This window comes from Lepisosteus oculatus, chromosome 3 (genome assembly GCF_040954835.1).
Source record: "Lepisosteus oculatus isolate fLepOcu1 chromosome 3, fLepOcu1.hap2, whole genome shotgun sequence".
Taxonomy (NCBI): Eukaryota; Metazoa; Chordata; class Actinopteri; order Semionotiformes; family Lepisosteidae; genus Lepisosteus; species Lepisosteus oculatus.
This window is the reverse complement of record NC_090698.1, coordinates 11,915,110-11,935,129: the sequence shown is the minus strand read 5'-3', so window position 1 is coordinate 11,935,129 and position 20,020 is coordinate 11,915,110. Positions and strand designations below refer to the sequence as shown.

The 20,020-nt window shown below is 43.7% G+C and overlaps 1 protein-coding gene across 2 annotated transcripts in view; it reads right to left on the bottom strand.

Moving 5' to 3' along the window:
• Window positions 1-12,288, bottom strand: part of fxr2 (FMR1 autosomal homolog 2) — a 40,634-nt gene extending 28,346 nt beyond the window's left edge. For both annotated transcript variants that reach the window (XM_069186823.1, XM_069186824.1), the window contains exons 1-2: window positions 11,721-12,288; window positions 992-1,044 (exon numbers count right to left, since the gene is read on the bottom strand). In XM_069186823.1, the coding sequence (XP_069042924.1) occupies window positions 992-1,044; window positions 11,721-11,771 (104 nt within the window). In that variant the 5' untranslated portion in view covers window positions 11,772-12,288. The remainder of the gene's footprint in view (window positions 1-991; window positions 1,045-11,720) is intronic.
• Window positions 12,289-20,020: the final 7,732 nt, after the last annotated feature.

Here is a 20,020-nt window from a genome sequence, read left to right as displayed (position 1 = left end):
ACTCCTTTAACACGGGACTCTGTATTAATTGGTCAGCATTTGGTGATAAGAAATTTAAAAATAACATGCTTCTGAATCAAACATCTGACAGTAAGGACTTTCTGCATAACCATTTTTTTATTTCATTAACCTGTCCTAAAATTATGCAAAATAGTCTTAATTTTCCACAACTGTATAATTGGATTAATCGGAACATCTGTGCACAGGAACATGACTGTTGCTATTGAATGTTTGGCCCATGAAGTTTCCCCAAACAGGTCCCCTCAGCAGAGAGAGGCAGGCTGGGCTTTGTCTCCAACTGGATCGCCTTTTATTCACACCTCATGCCTGTCCTAGAAACTCCTGTTCTTGTGTCTACAAATTCTCATCTAGTAGAGGTCACCTTACCATTGCATTATTGTCCCACAGTGTATCATGCAGCCCATTTAGTATGTCTAGTTAACTGACCCAAGGATCTTATTCAAATCCCTGTTCCACACCCCCACCACTTTTCGTGTAAAGTACCCCCTTTCCTGATTGAGGTGTTTTCTGAAGGAATGGACTTCAAAACCATAGTTAGGTAGCTTGTTCCATAACCCTTTGGGCAAAACATTTCACTTATGTTCTCAATTTTACAAGCACTTTCATGTCCTTTTCACTAGGATAAATTAACCTATTAGTAGATCAAGAAATACAACCCATTAAAGTATTCATGGCTCATTCCTGGAAGTACTTTCACATGAAGAGAAAGGTTTACTAGCATCCAATACCTCTAATGCTGCAAAGCGATTTTAAACCCAAGGGTATCAGCCAGCATTACGCCCAGAAGGTCCAGGTTCGATCCCCAGTGGACACAGCAATCTCCCTTTTCCAAACTAGCTAGTTGGGCTGAGTTGCTTCCCTCATCAGAAACCTCTTATGTTATGACTGTAGGACATTTTCCAGAACCCAGAATTCAAATAGGACAACAAGATTTCATGGACATAAAAGGGTAATTAAAAATAGGACTTACTTGTTCTCAAAGACTATTGTTAGAGAATCTTCGTGTACATCCTTAATGAACCCCTGGAGAGAGAAAAAAGGAGAAATTATGTTTGTGTGGAAAATTCAGTCACCATCTTGAGCACAGATCAGCCAAAAATAGCACGAATCAAAACAGAGGCCCGATCCCAAGAAGACATGCAGATTTATCTTCATCAAAACCTCATTACTACACACGGGAGTGCACAAGCGAACGAGGGGACGGGGAACAACCGGCAGGTTCAAACAAATTCTGACCCCATCAGAAAAGGGGGTAGCAACAACAACTACACTCAACACAAAGTACTGAGACATCACGCTAGCGATATCCACTTCACGGGCTGCCATTTCTCACAGAATCTTTATTCCACTCACATCCTGCAATCACTTCATAACCACCTTGGATTACAGAAGCATGCTGAAGCTAGTGCTACACTACAGGATGAAGGCCCTGGCCAGAAGAAATAGCATAGATTATGACAAAAGGCAAAAAAAAAGATGCTACATTTTTAAATCTGGAGTCTCAAGCCTTTTATTGTGTTCCCAGTCTGGTATTAGTCTAAAACCGTTGAGGGTAACAGATACTGGAGGTCATGACCTCAATGGGGATAGTGGCGCTGAGCTGTGTATTATCATGTCAGTACAGTGCATACAAAGCCATCACACCGCACAGAAGTGATGCCATCCACCTGCCTCGCTCCAACACCCTCCTCCTATCTCCTATTTCACAATGAGAATCGCCACAAGCAGCATCCGAAGAAGACAGAACGATCATACACGCTGGAAGGCAACACATACAGAACTTCCTCTGTTTGTCAGCCAATTTACATAAATGGGGAGGAAATTCCCCAACATGAGCATTTCCACAGTTACAAAACCAAGAATCCAATTTTAGAACTCATTCACATAACAGAATCTCCACTTAATGCCGGCTACTCTCAAAAGACAAGCAAGGCTGAGTCTAGTCAGTACTGGACTGTGGAACCTCTTAGGAAAAGCAGGCTGCTGCTTTGAAAGGTGGTGGACCAGTAGGTGGCGCTCATTGCTTTGGATCAGAATCTCCAGTTCGATGACCAGGAACTTCATGCTTCAGGAAATATCCAAACTCCACTATGGCCTCCCACAATTTGGCTTTGCCTGAAAGTTACCAAGTTATTCATTTTTTTTAAAGCAATACCTCATTTTCCTACCTAATATTAAATGTGTTGCTGTGATTAGCATTGCTGCCTAAGGGCCCTGGGTTCAACTCCCGGGGTGTTATCTACGTGGAGTTTGTATGTTCTCCCCGAGTTCTTGTGGGAAACCAGGGGCTCTGGTTTCCTCACAGTAAATTTGGCTTCTGGGAAAACTGTCCCTGGTGTGCATCTCTGTCTTTTGTTGGACTGGAGTCCCATTTAGGGACTATCCTGCATTGTGCCTGTTTCTTGCTGGGATAAGCTCCAGATTCCTTAAGCCCCTGAACTGGAAGAAGCAGTTAGAAATGGATGGATAGAAATGCTGTGCAAGTAGAATTAGTGCTACAAGTCACTACATAACAGTACTGTACTTCAGAGTTGGATGAAGTGGATAGCCTTTTATTTTTAAAGCACTTTGGGTCCTTCACAATTTAATTGTATAATATTATATCTCTGATTACCCTTCAGTTCCACAAAATTTTAATTACCTTCATTCAGTGGTTGGCACTGCTCTTGTCCTCTGGATTCCAAACATTAAAGCCCATTGTGTAACTGCAGACCACACTGCGCCCTGTCCTTGCTTTAACAGCACAGGTGAGCTAAAAAGCACATGCCCACTGCGGCTCTTGGGGACACATGGGGCCCTGCTGGTCAGTTAGGTCAGTCCTGCCAATCCCATCCCTCAAGAGTCACTGGGGGAACTAAGCTGTTTTCTGGGTATTTAAGCATTGAGACTTAAAAGACAAGTAGAGCTTCACCCACGAGGGATTATTCATTACCCGTCACAGACTTTGATCCTTCAATAAATCCCAGGAGATTGTGGAGTTTGTATGTTCTCCCTGGGTTTACATGGGATTCCTCCAGGTTCTCCGGTTTTCTCCCCCAGGCCACAGACATACTGGGAGGCTTCTGGGAAAATCAGCCCTGGCGTAAGCGTGTGCATGTTTGTGTGTGTGTGCCCTGCGATGGACTGGCATCCCATCCAGGGTGTATCCTGCCTTTTGCCCGTTGCTTGCCAGTGCAGGCTCAGGCTACCCTGGGACCCTGAACTGTAAAATGCAATTAGAAACTGGATAGATGGAACCATCACAACCCATGTATTCCTATTGGGGGAAGCGAGAGCACCTGGCAGAAGGTACACTACTTCAGACTCAAACCCAAGAGCTATGACGCAGCAGCACAGCTGCCCTAGTCCCAATAACGTCTTGTGTGTGGCTGTAAAGACGGTCTATGCTTGGGCCGGCAAAGAGGAGGGATTATCAGAACCGGAGGAGAAAATATTAAAGTCAAGGCCCCCGATCAGGCAGAGGGGCTCCGATGCAGACGTCCCTGCAGGCTGAACGACAGCATCGTGAAACAGCAGGGGCCTCTGCTAAGAAACAACAAAAGATGATGCCAGAACACTTTTCGGGAAAGGAATCTAGTTGCAGCTGAACTTAAAATATCTGGCCGATAGAGACAGTGATATAGGATCCACACAGAGATCACTCCAGTCACTCCTGCAGTGTTAAAAGCTCTTCTTTGTAGAAAGCTAACAGGGAGCAAAGAGTACATTTGGACAAATACACTTCGGTGCTTAAAATCTAACCAAATCATTTTGTTTTATTTTACCTCATACCTGCTACACAATCAAAAGCATCAAAAAAGCTATGCTCTAATAAGCTGAATTAGCCTATACTCACTCCCACTCAAGGAAAGAAATGGAATGCAGCACAAAACTAAGAATAATAAACACTTTTCATACTGCTGCATGACCTTCTTCAATTATCTTTGAAAAACTGGTATTTACTGAAAAACATTTTGTCCTGAATAACAGTAGGTTGTTTAATATAACATTTTAAAAATATTGTTATCATGGTAACTTATCACATATAGACGTTTGACATTAACCATGTGCAATAACAGCTCTGGGGCAAGATAAGAGGCAACTTTTCTTCGCCTGCCGCATGAAATTACTGGCAGAAAACATTTCTGTCCTCATTAAGAAACTTCAAACACACCATCTGTGAGTGGTAATAGGGAATGTGAAACAATCAAGTATAACAAATTAAACTCATCAATTGGTTTCTGGGAAAACTGGCCTGCTGCGAGTGTATATCCATGTCGGCCCTGCAATGGGCTGGCATCCTTTCCAGGGCGTACCCTACTTTGCACCCGTTGCTAGGCTCTGGCTCCCCCATGACCCGCTGAATTGTATGAATCAGTGAGAAAATGGATGTGGGCTTTGTTGGAGGACTGGGCCTCATCTCATCCATCACTGTGCTTTAAGTTTGTGTAGCAACACCCACACCAGCTGCAGACATTGTGACAGAGCCTTACTGGGGACAGACATGACTCCTAAGAGGAAGCACAGGCCACAGTGGGGCACTTTCAACACAAAACAAGAAAACCGGCAATATTAAGCAACACTTGTAAAGTATTGTTCGCCCCGAACGGATTGAAAAGCAACTCCAGGCCCACCTGGGTGATACAGGGTAGCCTTTTGGCATCAACACTCCCACTGGTCAGCAGATCAGATGTAGGAGTGCTGAACTGCCATAGAAACTTCAAGCCTTCCAAATGGTACAAGTCCAGAAAGGAATTTTGCCAGGACAGAAGAATTTACACATCTTGCACTTTGGGGAAGTTCTCTGGGATCTTTAATAATCAAGTAGTCAGGATAATGGTTAAGCGTCTCAACCAGGTTTAATGTCCTGGGACACTGGACTGGAAATTCTGCTTCAGAGGGGAGAGTGTTACCCAAACTAATAGTAACACCAGGTCAGTCTACACTGAAGAAACAGATTCCATATAAAACACAATAATTGTATCTAAAGGAGATCTCAGATTGGAATTATTCAAACAGTCTTGCCTGCTCCAACTCCTAGATCTGGCTTCCTTTTTCTGCAGTCCTTTCAAAAATATTACACAGGGAAAGATCTCCACAACTGCCAGGAAGAGAGCACAATGCTGGCTGTGCTCAGAAACGAGGGCTGTCCCCCTACACCCACCTGCCCCGCTGGAACACTGCAGTCATCACAGGCCTACAAACACCCACAGCCTGAGGGGGGTCTCAGATCACCAACGCAGGTGGCACGAGTGAGACAGACATGAGGTGCTGAGTGATGCGCGACAGACTGAAGCAACAACAGCAGAAGGCAGGATTCTCCCCATTCTCCACATTCCAGAGGGAAACACGCGGTGAGCACATTTGGAGAAGAATCACTGGGTGTCAGACAGGTGAGACGGCTGTAATACTACTAACATCAGATCCATTTTATGAATATTTGAAACCTGGAGCTGAGGGCCAAGTCTTAAACTGAACAAATTCTTTTAAAACATCTGCTGGAAAAAAAGTATTTTGCCACTAGTGGAATTGAATTAGTAATGGAACAAGTAATAGGTTTATTCCATGCTGAAAAAAAGAAGAAAGAGAACACAACGTTTCGGCCGTGAAGCCTTCTTCAGGTGACACCTGAAGAAGGCTCCACGGCCGAAACGTTGTGTTCTCTTTCTTCTTTTTTTCAGCATGGAATAAACCTATTACTTGTTCCTTTGCAACCTACGCATGCTGACGCAGCTACCCACCTGAACTACTTGAATTAGTAATGGCAACTACTAGATATACAACATATTTTGAATTCCCCTTTCTGTGCTTTCTTGTGCTCATGGACTTCAAACTACCTTTCCTTTGTTGAAAAATTAAGAATGGCCATTTCTTTGCTGCACCGTCTGGCTTTCGGAAACTATCTGTGCGTCTTGCATGTGTTGGCTAACAGCTGTGAACCTCATAACCGCACACGGGAGAATAAGGAAGTGAGGGCAAAGTCCTCAACCCCGCCCACCTTCCAGCCACTCTTTTCCAAAGTCGCAGGCAGATCTGCCCCTGCTCCGGAGGGAGAGTGCTAATTGGAGGAGAGGAGCATCCATCACCACAAGCTCCGGCCACATTCATCTCTTCACATGTCAGACCCACCCTGTATGGGACAGTTAGTGCTGATTCGCAATTACATACTTACAAAAGCCCTGTCTGACTTATTCTACCCTCCCCTCTGTATCAAGGTATCTTGATATCAAGGAAACACTCACTGTGACTGCTGAATGTGGTTTGTGAAATGACTGAACCTGCAGGTCTTGTTTGAGGTGCTGCCCCTGTAAGGCATGATGGGTATTTGTATAATACATGTTATAAAGTAAGAGCAGTGGGAGAATACCTTTCTGTTCCTCACATTACTAAAGATACTTGCCTTAACAAGCTAAACCAGCGCTCTGGGCCTAAGAGTGTTTGGACTAAAACCATTCTTGACCAGTGAAAATAACTCTTGGGAGATCTTGTCCTGTAATTAACAGCTCGCTCCCCAAGATTGGGAGCCCCGATTTTTCTTTGAGTAAATCAAGACCTTGCAAAGCCCATCAGCTCACTCGATGCTCGTGGTCTCAGCTGCTCAAAGCTATGAACCTTAAGAAGTGTAACAGCTGAACGAACCAGGCATCACTAAACATGCCTTTACTCCTGTTGACAGGAGGCAGGTCCTTCCACAAAGGAAACTCTGATCATCCCCTGTTCTTGAGGGCACCTGAACATTAGGCCTAGATTCGTATGCATCTTATACACAGGTACTGTATACTGACATAGCATGGAAGTGTTTCATCAACAGCACCCTGGGCACAATGTTTTTATGTTTTCAGAACTGAGCAGACAGGTTTGTCATTGGAGCGACATTGCTCCTCAGGATAAAATAGCTCAAGTCATGCGATTTCATATAAACAACAGGTGCTCAGTGTCAGGCAACTAAATTACAATTGCCAAAACGACTTAAAAGGCAGTACTATTAGCCAGGCCAAAGACCACGTCCTGGTCAGAGAGGAGGACCACCAGGTTGCTAAGGGCATGACTGAAGACAACTTTCAGGGAAGGACAGTACCTGGAGAATTATTTGATGAATTCACAAACCCAAAAAGAAATCTGGTAATATTACATTTTGGCTAGGATGCAGAATACCACATTACCTACTTACACTTACTGGAACAATACATCTGCAATGATACGAATTATATTACTGAAACATATTCCAACTGACTCCCAACTCACACTGCATCCCTGACATGTTTATCTAAGCTATTACGTTTAATATTCTTGAAGATGCCAAGACTTCTTCCTCCCCAGATGTGAATACCAGGTGTTTAAAATCCAACTGCAATGGCTGAACAAGATACTGGAACTGCACAGCCCCTCAGGTCATATCTGCATTAAAAAAAAGCATTCAGACACCCCACTCTAACCTGGTCCTCTGCTTTCTACATGTTTGGACCTTTACCCTGAGCACATTCCAGCAAGCAATAGACACAAGGCAGTGTACACCCTGCACAGGACACCACTCCTTCAAAAGGCAGACAGACATACTCACACCAGGGCCAGTTTTCCCTAAAGCCAATTAACCTCCCATAATGTCTTTGGACTGTGGGAATAAACTGGAGCACCCAGGGGGAAACCTACATGAACACAGGGAGAACATACAATCTCCACACAGGTCGCATCCCAGGAACCGAACCCAGGGCCACAGCTCTGCGAGTCAACAATGCTAACCACTGCGCCACACGCTTGCATTCTTTTCAAATTCAACTTCAGCGATGTTGGATTTTGATCCAACTCCTGGTCTTGGCCAGCCACAGTATCTTAAGAGCAGAAGAAAGGTTACATTCGGCCAATCTAGGCTTTACGGGAGTTATGAGTTAATCAATCCCACAATCTCATCCAGCTATTTCATGAACAAAGCCAAAGAAGCAGCTTCAACAACATGGCTGGTTAACTTGTTCCACACTCCAACAACCCTTCGGGTAAAGAAACAGTAGTAACTCTGAGTAACCTGGATAATCGGCTGCTTAATTTTCCAGACCTCCCTGTCAGTCCTAAGACAGTGAAACCTAAGACAAACTTCAGTGCTGGTTAGCAAACAAGGTTCAGAATGTTTGATCCTTTCTGCAGATTGCACACATTTTAACCGCTACCATTTCTTTATAATGATCAATATGAATTGATTGAAAGAGAAGTGAATATTAGCTAGCTCTGGCCAGTCCACAACACAGCCTTCAAAAAAGGAATCCAATGCCACTTTGTCCATTTAAAGCCCAAGTTAAAGGATGCAGAGAGCTGTCTTGCACTTTTTAACACAGCAGATAATCGAGAGCTGTAAAACTCAGAATTACACTACACAGGATCCCACACTGAAATCAAGACCTTAATCAGTAAAGACAGCACTGCACAGAGTGATGGGCTTCACAATAAGCGAATGTTTTGATCCGAGATCGTATCGAGTCCTTCCAATTACATTTGGAAGTATAAAACACTGACAAGGGTGAAATTAAAAATCTTTGTGGTAAAATGCAGTTACTACTGCACCCGATTGTGATTTAATGTACCCAAACCTGTAGGACACACATTGCATACTTCCACGAGTCGCACACAGTAATCACTCCAGCCCCTTCTTGCATACCTGTCAGTATGCATCACAGTCATGTTGCAGTAACAGTACAGTAATAATTCATCACACAATCTCACCTACGCATGCATTACTATGGATCCCTTCATTTCTTGCTTTGGTCAGACTGCACAACATGACTCAGGGCTGCTCCCTTGTAAAAGACTTGTTTCAATCAACTGTCATTTTCACTGCTGTCCCGAGTTAAATACTAGAAAGCGAGATAGTCCTTTGAGGGTTTACTCAGTGGGTTTGCAGGATTTCTACGTCCCTCTAAATCTGCTGCACTGTTAAAACAGGCCAGTTTACAACAATTGATTTAACCCATTTAGAACTGAAGAGTGACTTCACTCTGGACAGACAAACAACCGAGATCCACTGGGCTAACAGAATCAAGGCCGGACTGTCCTGACCTAGCAAATTAAAGGTTAATTCCACACTGGCAAGAAGAAGAAACATTTCGGCTGTCAAGTCTTCACTTGTGCGCCAACACTACAAAGCTCTAACCTTTACTTATTCCTTCGCAGCCAAACACATGTGGACACAGTTATATTTAGGTACAGCTGTAACAGTGGTGGTGGTGGTGGTGGTGAGCATCAAGCAATCTCTTCTGCCTTAACGCACATTCAAAACCATCGCTGAGCATCTATAATGAACGAGTTAGCTGCCCAGAACAAGAATGTAACAGGGGAAGCACTAAGAGACACCGCGATCGCTTTAAAATGACCCGACATTGATTTTTCACCTAATTCCACATCAATACCCACAGTGACTGGTCTGGCTGGGCATTAACGCTCCAGAACTGCACAGACCGGTGACTGCAGGGCAGACAGGCACTGAGATCCACCCCACCCATCGCTTCATCTTTCCTGCAGGCACAAGGCCCGATTTCCAAACCAAGGGGAGCAGACTGCAAGAGGCAAAATCCATCACTTGAACAGAGTGACGGAGCAGGAGGAGGAAAGCAAAAGGGAAACCGGAGCGCAAAACGGAGCAGATTTGGAAAATTCCCCAAAGCAGTTTCAGCAAACTCATTTCTGCGATGACACGATCAGAACAGTTTGAGCATAAAAGCCATTTTTTTTCCCCAACAGGGAAATTCACTGCCATTTCTAACACCAACAATAGTAGCAAGAGTAACATTGCCACAAAAGTACATTTCTAGACTTTTTAATGCAGAATTATGGCAGCACTTGATCAAACACTGTTTAGTGAGAAAGTTAGTCTTCTGAAGCTCTCTGTAGGATATCACAGAAGTACTCTTGCAAACTGACGCTTGCCTTTTTATTCCAGGCCTGAAAACTCAGGACTCACTCGGCACTAGATTCTGTTTAAGGGCAACAGGGTAATGGGGATAAAGCTCTCCACCCCACTGCAGGACTGCCAAATTCCGAGCCGGAAAGATCCAGCAGATACCATTCTTAATGGTTTCATCACATGGGCTCACACCAGCCTGAAAGATGAGCACTGGCTTCCGATGAATCGGTACAATTGGTATAAAGTCGGAACTTGAGGTGAAACGCAGGCCTTATTTCCTATTGTGGGATTTTAAATTGGCAAGAAACATCCAGAGCTGATTGTGTAGAAAGTGCTAGAAAAGGTCAGCCTTCTCATTCAAAGGCTTTTTTCCTTAGGAAATTAAGCATCACTGCTTATTAGCTCAACCTGCTAAGATGACACGAGGTAGGCAGTAGGGAAGACATGGAGAGTCCCACTCCTGGAACGATGCAATCCACTCCCAGGATTTACTCTGAGTTCCTGTCATCCAACACCAGGCCATGTTTCATGCCTGCCACCCATATTTGGAGGAAACTTTGGTGTAAGCAGTTCTGTGACCAGCGCAGGTATGTGCAAGAACTGTCCGGTGGCAAAACCCGTCACGGATCAAACTGCTCCACATCGGCGGTCTAAACGGTCCAAAATAACGAACAAGAGCCTAGGTTAACAAAGGCACAAGGTCAGAGTATGGTCTGGGAGCTGCGAGGCAAAACCAGAGACAAAATCTTAATTTAAAAACCAAATTCTAAAGCCACTCCACTCAGGAATTTACACTACATGGTGGAATACTGGCACCTCACAGCAAAAATACTGTATACTGAAATTATCTCGTGTGCTTCTCAGCTCCCAAAACCATGGGGTGGTAGAAAATTTCTATATCAATCTGCTTGAAAGAGTTCCACTTAAGAAACGGGAATGTTCCACAATGTGACACCGCCTGTTACTTCAGTATGAATCTTTATCGATAAGTTATCGATACCTACAGCGGTGTGCCAGTACGTGGTTTCAGGACGCTGTGTTACATGTGGCTGAGATTGCAGTATTAAGCATGGGCTTTCAACACGAAGTGTGAAAGGTTGCAACTTCTGTCCCTACTGGCGTCTCGCAATAGGCTTCCAGTGTCTGTGGTTTAGTCCTTGCAGTGGGATAACTGGTGGGGTGACCAAACACGAGCTGAAAGCAGTATTTCCAGGTATAAACAGGAGAAAACGAGACCGACGCCAGGACTACAGCTGCAGTTAAGGGAGAAAACCAGTGGCGTTCCCCCAGAGGACCAGTTCTTGAACACCTAACCTGGAGCGACCGACTTCTCCGACATGAAGATGCGCTGATCTGCGGGTGTAAATGCAGAACAAAGCGAAACCACCGCACCTTGGCGAAGCTTTGTTTATATCATGGCGAAATATAAAAGAAACGCACCGCTACGAGCGGACAGCAAAGTGAAGCCATGTGGATTGTGTTTTTCGTGGCACGCAGGTGTGAAGCCGAGATCGCCGGTAGGAACACGGGTTAGGAACTACTGCAGGTCTAGCGCGTTCCCATGATGAGGATCTGTCACCTAAAACCAACGCAATGAAGCTGGAAATGATTTGAGCTACCGATTTCATGTTGCACGGGAAAAGGAGGCCAGGACGGGACCTCGCCCGCAGAAAGAGCGGTCACCCCCCCCCCAGCCTTCCCCAGACACCCAAGACCCCAGAAAGATACAAAGAGCCGTGCGGGCCTGGACGCAAATCACCGCCCAATCCGACACAAACAGAAGCCTTGGGCTCCCTTTTTCAGATCGTCCCCTGGCGTTTCCGATCGTTACCTTGTAAAAGGCCCCGTTGGAGCCACGGACCTCCACAGCCAGGCCGTCCATCCTCGCCGCCTCACGGAACCCCCGGTGCTCCTCCCGCTCGCCGGCTCCCTGTGACTCCGGAAGACCCCCTCGCTGCCCCGGCCTGCCACCGCCGCCGCCGCCGCTTCCCGGCCGCTTGTGGATTTCCAGTGTCCCGGGGTTTAGACGGAGAGAGGGACGGGATAAGTGAGGGGAGGGGGGGTGGGGGGGGAGAGAGTGTTCTGGGTGACGCCGGATCTGGGCGCTGCTAAATACGCTGTCGAAGTGCTGGTCGGATGCAGTCACACTCCGGGGACGAGAAACTCATGCAATCCGCCTGCGCTCCTGATGAGCTCGGGGTCCGACACTGCTGGCTCAAGGCGACGCAAGCAACGCTGTCCGTTTGTGCTCTTCAGCTTTTCATGGGTGGCAACAGTGGGGTGATTGTAATGTATTTAGTGTAGTTTTGCCTCCTCCCCAGAAGCTGGCTGCGCTACCGCAGGTGAGCGCCACAGCCCGTCCCCCAAACCGCACGCCGACAGAGTGAGCCCGTGAGGCCCTGAATGACCCCCAAATCCCTCCTCTCCGTCACACACGGCCCGCCCATCCACTCACCCTCCTCTCCTATTGGCTCAGATCCACGCCTTTCAACAGAATTCCCTTTTCACACTAACTTCCTTACACATCCCTCCCTCTTGCCCTCCTCGGTAATCGACTCTGCAACTCTCTTTATTGGATATGTTGGTTGTCAATCAGCGCGTATTCTCGATGTGATTGGGTTACTCCATGTACATCCTTTGATTCTTTGACGCTAGAGATGGTCGAGTGTTTCATTACCGTAATTCTCAGTCAATAAGCGCAATTCATGAAGCATGGTTCCGGTAATACAATACTTAAGAGTAATTATAATGATCTATATTTATTGCACAGGATATACATCTTTTGTAAGTGTGTATCCGTTGTGTGCTAAAGAAACTTTTAGGGTTCGAAAACATTTACCCTTTCGAGTTAAAATAAATAAATAAAACAATAAGCTTAACACTTTTAATGTAAAAATATATGTGTAAATAACGTAATTATTTAATATTGTTAAGTTCTGAAAATGTATCATATTTATTATCAGGTTAAATATACAGCTATTTATGGCGTTCATATAACGCATATTGTTTCCCGTCTTTTTTTTATAAAAGGCACTTGAAGCGTTTTAAAACAGCAGTTTTCAATTACATATTGGAAGTGTCCTAGAAACGAATTGCTTTGTTTTTTTATGTGAACAATAAAAAAAGGTCGCGACTTTGGTAAGAATGAAGTATGCTCACTCTTATTTCTGGACATTGCCTCTGATTGACCGTTTTATTTATTTTCCCCTCGAACAAACAGAGCCCTATGAAAAAGCTAAGAAATATTTCTAAGGTCTCACTGCGGGCTGTCACAGAGCACAGCAGAATCTCATTGTGTGAGGTGTAACAAAAATGCCATCTTCCCATTCAGAATTACAACACAACAGGAGTGTAAATTTCTGGGGTTTTGTAGACCACAGCGGAAGACTTTATAAATCGAGAGTAAAAAATCTGCACATCCTGTATCATAGTTTGCAAAGGAACAAATAAAGGTTCATTCCATGCTGAAAAGAGAAGAAAAGAAACAAAACGTTTCAACCTTTGTGTTTGTTGTGTTTCTTTTCTTCTCTATTCAACATGAAATAAACCTTTATTTGTTCCTTTGCAGCTGACACATACTGACACAGCTACAGTACCTACTTGAACTGTATCATAGTTCTCCATCTGTCTGTGTGGACTAGTGAACATAGAAACGGTTACAAGACCAGAGAGGAGCCCAGTTGGCACATTTGGTAGTTTGTAGTTATATGATCCCAGGATTTCATCCTCTTCTTGAAAGAAACCAGGGTATTGGCTTCAACAACATGGATAGAAGGCTTGTTCCACACTCCCACCACCCTTTGTGTGAAGATGTGCTTCCAGGCCTGATTGGAGGATCTCAACCACCTGTTTTGGGGGAAAAAAAGGGTATCAGCCTCAACAACATGTCTGGAGCAGCTTGTACCATACTCCCACCACTCTTTGTGTAAAGAAGTGCCTTTTGTTCTTGGTTTTAACAGCACTTCCAATAGTTCCCTCTGGTTTGAGTTTCACTGTTTCTTGGATCCATCTAATACTCAGATCGATCTGGGTTCAAGACTTAAGAGGTTGAGTTCCTTCAGCCTGACTGCTATGGTCAGATGTCCAGAGATGGCTGTTGGTTACAGGAGGGAGTGCCCTAGCACATGACACCTGTGCTACACAAAGAAAGAGAGCACTGCCATTACAGTTCCTGCCAACTATTGGATATAAACCCTGCACATGTGTGGATTCTAATAATCTGGCTTCTCCACAGATATCCCAGTAGATCCACTTACTGAATGCTCATAAAATCACCCAAAACAGGACCGGACAGTCAATTTGTGACCGGATCTCTGCAGGTTTTGGAGAACTCGGCACCCCCTTCCAATCCCAAAGAATGACCATGTGGCCAGCCTCTGTCTGCACCTCTTAGCTGACTTGAAGGATTGTCTCTTTGTGCACTGTGTCTGGAATAAACAGGTATGCTTTCCGAAAACAAAGCGTCAGTCAGCACTTGTCAAGTCTTCGTGTCACACATAGCCCACATCTACTTCAAGATGAAATCCCTTTATATGTGTGTCAGCCAGGATATGGGCAATGTCTGAGGAAATGGATACTGATAATTTAGTCTTTGAATCGAGGTGTGCCAGTCTTGATTGCTCTTTATTGATGTGTGGTCACAGACAAGGCTATGGTTGACTTGTAACACACCTGCCCCTAGTGTCGGGTGTATTTTGTGCTGCTGGAAAGCACTGCTGAGTCCAACTTAATAATTACCTGTCTCTCCAAAGTCCTACTGTCCAAACAGAGCAGTATTTTAGTATTATTAGCAGCATTTTTGATGTTCATTTTGCTTTTTGTAGTTGCTGTTTTAATAGCCTTTAACTGAAGAGAGACAGTGAGCCTGACTAGTGTCCAGGTTTCTTTGTTAGCACATCTTGGTGGGATATAAATGTGTCCAAACACTGCAAAATCAGATTTTTATATATTATTATTATTATTATTATTATTATTATTATTATTATTATTATTATTATTATTATTTCAAAGAGATTATACATTCAGATCTATGTATTTAAAAACATTTATTATTTAAAATCCCCATCTGTGGTACATTCATAATATTTAAATTTCCTAGTGAAAACTGACGCTGAATATTTCCTAAAAAGTTAGGGTTTTATATAATGTATACCTTTACTACCACAACTATTGCCACCCCGTGTTGGAAACAAGGTTTATCATTAATTTAAAAAAGTATTAATTGATTATTAAAATATAAATATCTCTCACAGGAGCCTCGTCTTAATTTATGGAACACCCACAATCAGTGCTAGCAAGTAATACCAACCAAAAGTTGAGACATTTCAGTGGGCTAACTGGAGTCTGATACAGTCTGCCGATTATTTGATATGAAGCTGCATATATATATATACAAAATGTATTGTGTATATTTGACACTTAAATCCATTAGACAGTTTTAGAGTGGATTTGCTAATTTTCCAGGAAGATAAAGGGCACCAGGTTAAAATGTGCAGGAAAGTGAAAACGCAGTCCCCTCAAGCTCATTTTCTCCCGTGGGAAGGTCCCTCTCACTTGTCCTGTAACACAGAATGCGTCTCGCCCAGTGATTGACGTCAGGCAGGTGACAGGACAGCTGTGTGGCACCGAGGACCCCAAAGTGACATGTTCAGCTGTCACAAGGGAGAGCTATTTTTACCACCTGCCCTGACTGCACAATTGGTGGGCCATCTTTATCATGTACGTCTTCTGTTACAAATGGTGTGTTTGGACAGCAGCTTCAGCGTTTTTTCACGCTCCATATGTGTCACTCTTCTGGGGAAGCACAGCTTAAACATTTCTCCAAGCAAAAATTCAGTTTCGCAGGGGAGCATTATTTTAAAACCAACTCTAAAACCATTTTAAAACCAAGTCTAGGTCCATGTGCATTCACTCCCTTAAACAGTATGCAAAGCATCCACTAAAATTCTTTAACGTTATAAAATGACCTGTAGGGACCTCTGCTGTCCAGCCTTTGCTCACAAATATTAAAGATTTCAGGATTTTCACAGAAATATTTTAGTCCTTCCTAATGCGTTTCACATAGATTTTTAAATCATTGTACTGTAGATCCACACAATCATACCTATTTAGTTGTACTTTTTGTAGATGGATTTTGCATTTTACAGTAAATTAATCTTGGTTAATACAAATATCAAACACATGACTCTAAAAACTTTTCAGTTTGAACATTTTAGTTTGGTAGTGTATTTAAAACCAAGAGGAGGAGGTATTTCTTTACACAAAGAGTTATGGGATTGAGGAACAAGCTGCCCAGCCATGTTGTTGAAGCAGTCAAGAAATGACTGGATGAGATGTTTGGAACAATATACTACCAACAACCCAACAGGGAAGATGGGCCACATGGCCTCCTTTTACTTATAACTTTTCTTATATTGTTCCTATAACTAAAAAGTTGCAGCAGTAATTTGGTTGATATCTTTATTCAAAACAGCTTAACACAATAACGTTATGAAAAACGCAATGCATAAAGAATATAATAAGAAGCCTGCATGTGTAATTATTATAATAAAATTGGTTTATCCAAAACAACTTGTAACAATTTTTTAAAAAAGCAACACATCATGAATGTACTTTAAAATTGCATTCAATTTCTGAACAATATGCATAGTAAGACAATTAAATAGCTCATTTGGTTTTAATTTGATACAGTAATGAATTAGCTGCCTAATTAATACCCTGATGCAGTGGTGCATGGCTCTTAATCAGCTCCTCTTTCTTGCAGAGTCTCTCTGATTCTTATCCATTCACCTGACAGGGGGCTCCCAGGCTGAGGTCGTCTGAGCTGAGGGCTCTCCAGCACTGATGGCTTTAAGAATAGTTCAGCTTTGTGTGGCTCACCCAGCTTCTAGCAACCTCATAACCCAGGATCCCCTCTTCTGAATGATCCTCAGTGACTCATCACATGAGTCAGCAGTTTCTTCCACAATCTGTAGTGTGCCTAAATTTAGATGGATGAAGCACAGCTGTCTGGCCTCTGTTCATGCCCTTATAAGAGTTTACTGTGATATTACTGTGTGTAGTAAAACTAAAGAGGGTTAAATCATAATGACACTGGTAAAGGAAGGAGTGGCATTATTAACCTTAACACAAACTGTGGCTTTAAACCATGATTAACAGAGAGAAAGTGTCACGAATAAGTCTCAGAAAAGGGCTACAGTGTTCCAGGGCAGATAGCCCTCCATGTTAACCCTCTTTAAAACGGATGTGAGTTTCAGAATTTTTAAACAAGATTTGAAATGCCTACTTCTCCACTGGTGGCTTGTGAGACCCGAGCACACAAAACTCCCAGTGGACAGCAAAAATATTTATGCTAGGAGACTTTATTTACCCAGACTCCTCTAAACACAGCAAGAAAGACGTAACCCAATACCAACTGAACGCCAGCTACAACCAAGAGTCTTTCTATAGTTCGGACTAGTCCAAATCGCTCCTTCACCAATTATGTAATTAATCAATTAATCCACCTCACATGAACCTTTGTACAGTACTAGAAATTGAAGCCTTAACGAATTCTAGTGTTCTGGGCTGAGGCGTCGCAAATGGTCCAATCGATTGAATGTCAACACCGTGCTGAAGGAGGCACCATCCTTCAGATTACTTTAAATCAAGGTCCTGAGTTTCTGGTCATCACGGATCCCACAGTACTGCTCGTTAGAGGTGGGGTGGCACTATGTTCTGGTCTAATTCTGCATACTGGCCATCCTAAATGGTCCCTGTTAATTTAGCATTTCATTGCACTTGTGTATATGACAATAAACTGAACTAATTCAACTGGTGAAGTAATTCCTGGCTTCTCTGATCTGTGATGCAGTGGGGCAGAACTGCTTCCACGCAGCTCTTGAGTGGGACCTGCTCTTCAGTGCTTGATGAAAATTGCTCCTCTCCTGAATTTGGGATTCTTCAGGATGATCATTCACAATGTAAGCCAAGATCTTTCCCATCTGATCCTAATGACACACCTTGCAGGCTTGTTGCTGTTCAGGCTGCTGTTATCAGTTCCCAGTCCATTGCTGAGACATCTGCTCTGGGCTGACACACCTCTTTGTTTCAAACGATTTACTTGCACTTGTATATGAACACGGTGATTATCACTCACAGCTCACTGCCTTTCCTTTCCATCACTCCTCGGCTGCTCTCTGGGCTTTGAACAGGACTGGAATGTCTTGTTATTGATCAGCAATCGGGCCAACACTGGTGTGTGCTACGAGTACAGCAAGTTAACGATCCATATCACTGAAATGGAGATGAAAGTCTGCGAGACCAAGCAAATCTAGAAAGTACCTCTCTGCTTAATAACTCACTTAAAATAAAACTAGAATAAAGAGTGTCAGCTCTTTTAATCCATTGAGTCAGTGAATACAGCTACCACAGTTTTACACCTATATCTGTGAATTTTTTAGAACAGAGATAGAAAATAGATGGATTTAGGAAGGACCACAATCCAAAGTTTCTTTATGCCTCTGTCCATTTTCCTCTTTTTTTCTCCTATTAGAAGAAGAGTAAGAGCCATCTAGCACTGACAGCAAAGTGAGAATTGATAGGCGGACTGACAGCTCACAGAAGCTCTGCTCCTCTCTGTCTGCTCACATGTTCACCTTGGTGATAAGTATCTCCAGTAATTATACAAGAGAAAAGGCTCACACCAATTCTCTGCACTTCACAGCAGTAATCTGACTGTTAATGAAACCAGAGGTCTGTTTCGGATAAATCCCAGCTTTAGTTTCCTGCTTTGCTAATCCCTATAAAATGAACAGCAGCTATTCAAGGCTGGGTTTAGTCGTTAATGGGTTGTTTGTATTTAAAGGGGATGCTTTTGTTGTCCGATTCGTCTGTTTCTATGCTGTTCCTTATTTCTGCATATTTCCTTAAGAGTTACCCCAGCAAGAACAGCTAAAGAAAACAGCTTCGTGGAGAGGAGGGAGGAAAGATGGTGAGTGTACCAGTCTTGTGTATCCTCAGGTGTGTAGTGTCTCTCCGGCTGGGTTCAGAGCATTTTGTAACTAAGGATAATTTTCTGTTCAGCCTTCATCACTTCAGACTGATAAGAACCTCTGAGACAGTATTTTCTTCTGGAATAATTCACTTGGAGATATTAGACTCTAGGTGTGAGGGGCAGATGAACAGAAGGGCTGCAGAAGAAGATGGAATTTATTTTATTGGTTAATTAAGGTAGTTGGGTAAAAGTCTATTTTGGGGGGATGGCACAGTAGCACAGGGGTTAGTATTGCTGCCTTGCAGGGCTGGGGCCCTGGGTTCAATTTCTGCTCTTCATGTGGGATTCCTCCAGGCACTCCTATTTCCTCCCAAAGTCCAAAGATATACTCGTAGATTAATTGTCTTCTGGAAAAACTGGTCCTAGTGTGAGTGTGTGTCCTAGGCTGTGTGTGCCTTGTGATTGACTGGTGTCCTGTCCAGAGTGTGTGAGTGTGTGTGTCTATGTGTGTCCTGTGATGGACTGGTGTCCCATCCAGGGTGTATCTCGCCTTGCACCCATTATTTGCCAGGATAGGCTCCAGCTCCCCTGCACCCCTGAATTGGATAAAGTGGTTAGAAAATTAATAAGTGGCTACCTTGAGGCACCTAAGGTGCCTTGTTCAAGCGCAGACTGAACTATATGGCTCCAACTGTATTTCCTATCTGGGTCCCATTAGTGACCAGCTGTGCACTGTCTCCATGGTGGGACAGACTTCACCAGGTGCCTTCGCAAGTTGCTGGAACCACTATTGCATGGAATGAAGGAGACTCCTCAAAGGCGGATGGTTGTGTCAGCCCAGGAATCTTGCTTTGCTTTTCTGCTCTCTGACCTCCTGACTTTCACCTCTATCCCATCTTGTCCTCCTCTTCTTGAGATCCCTCTCAGAGATGTGGCAGCCAGTTTCCTGTTTATAAAAATCTGTGCCATGCCTTGATTTCCACGGCTATGCATCATGTTAGCACTTCAGGATTTATTGTCACTTAATTGTGGAATTCTGCAACTCTTAAGGGCAGCTACCAGCACCCACAGGGACTTCAGTGCATTCCAGCTCCTCCTCCACACTTTATCCCACAATCTTCCCTAGTCTGCACATTTATTTCTTCACAAGTTCTGTT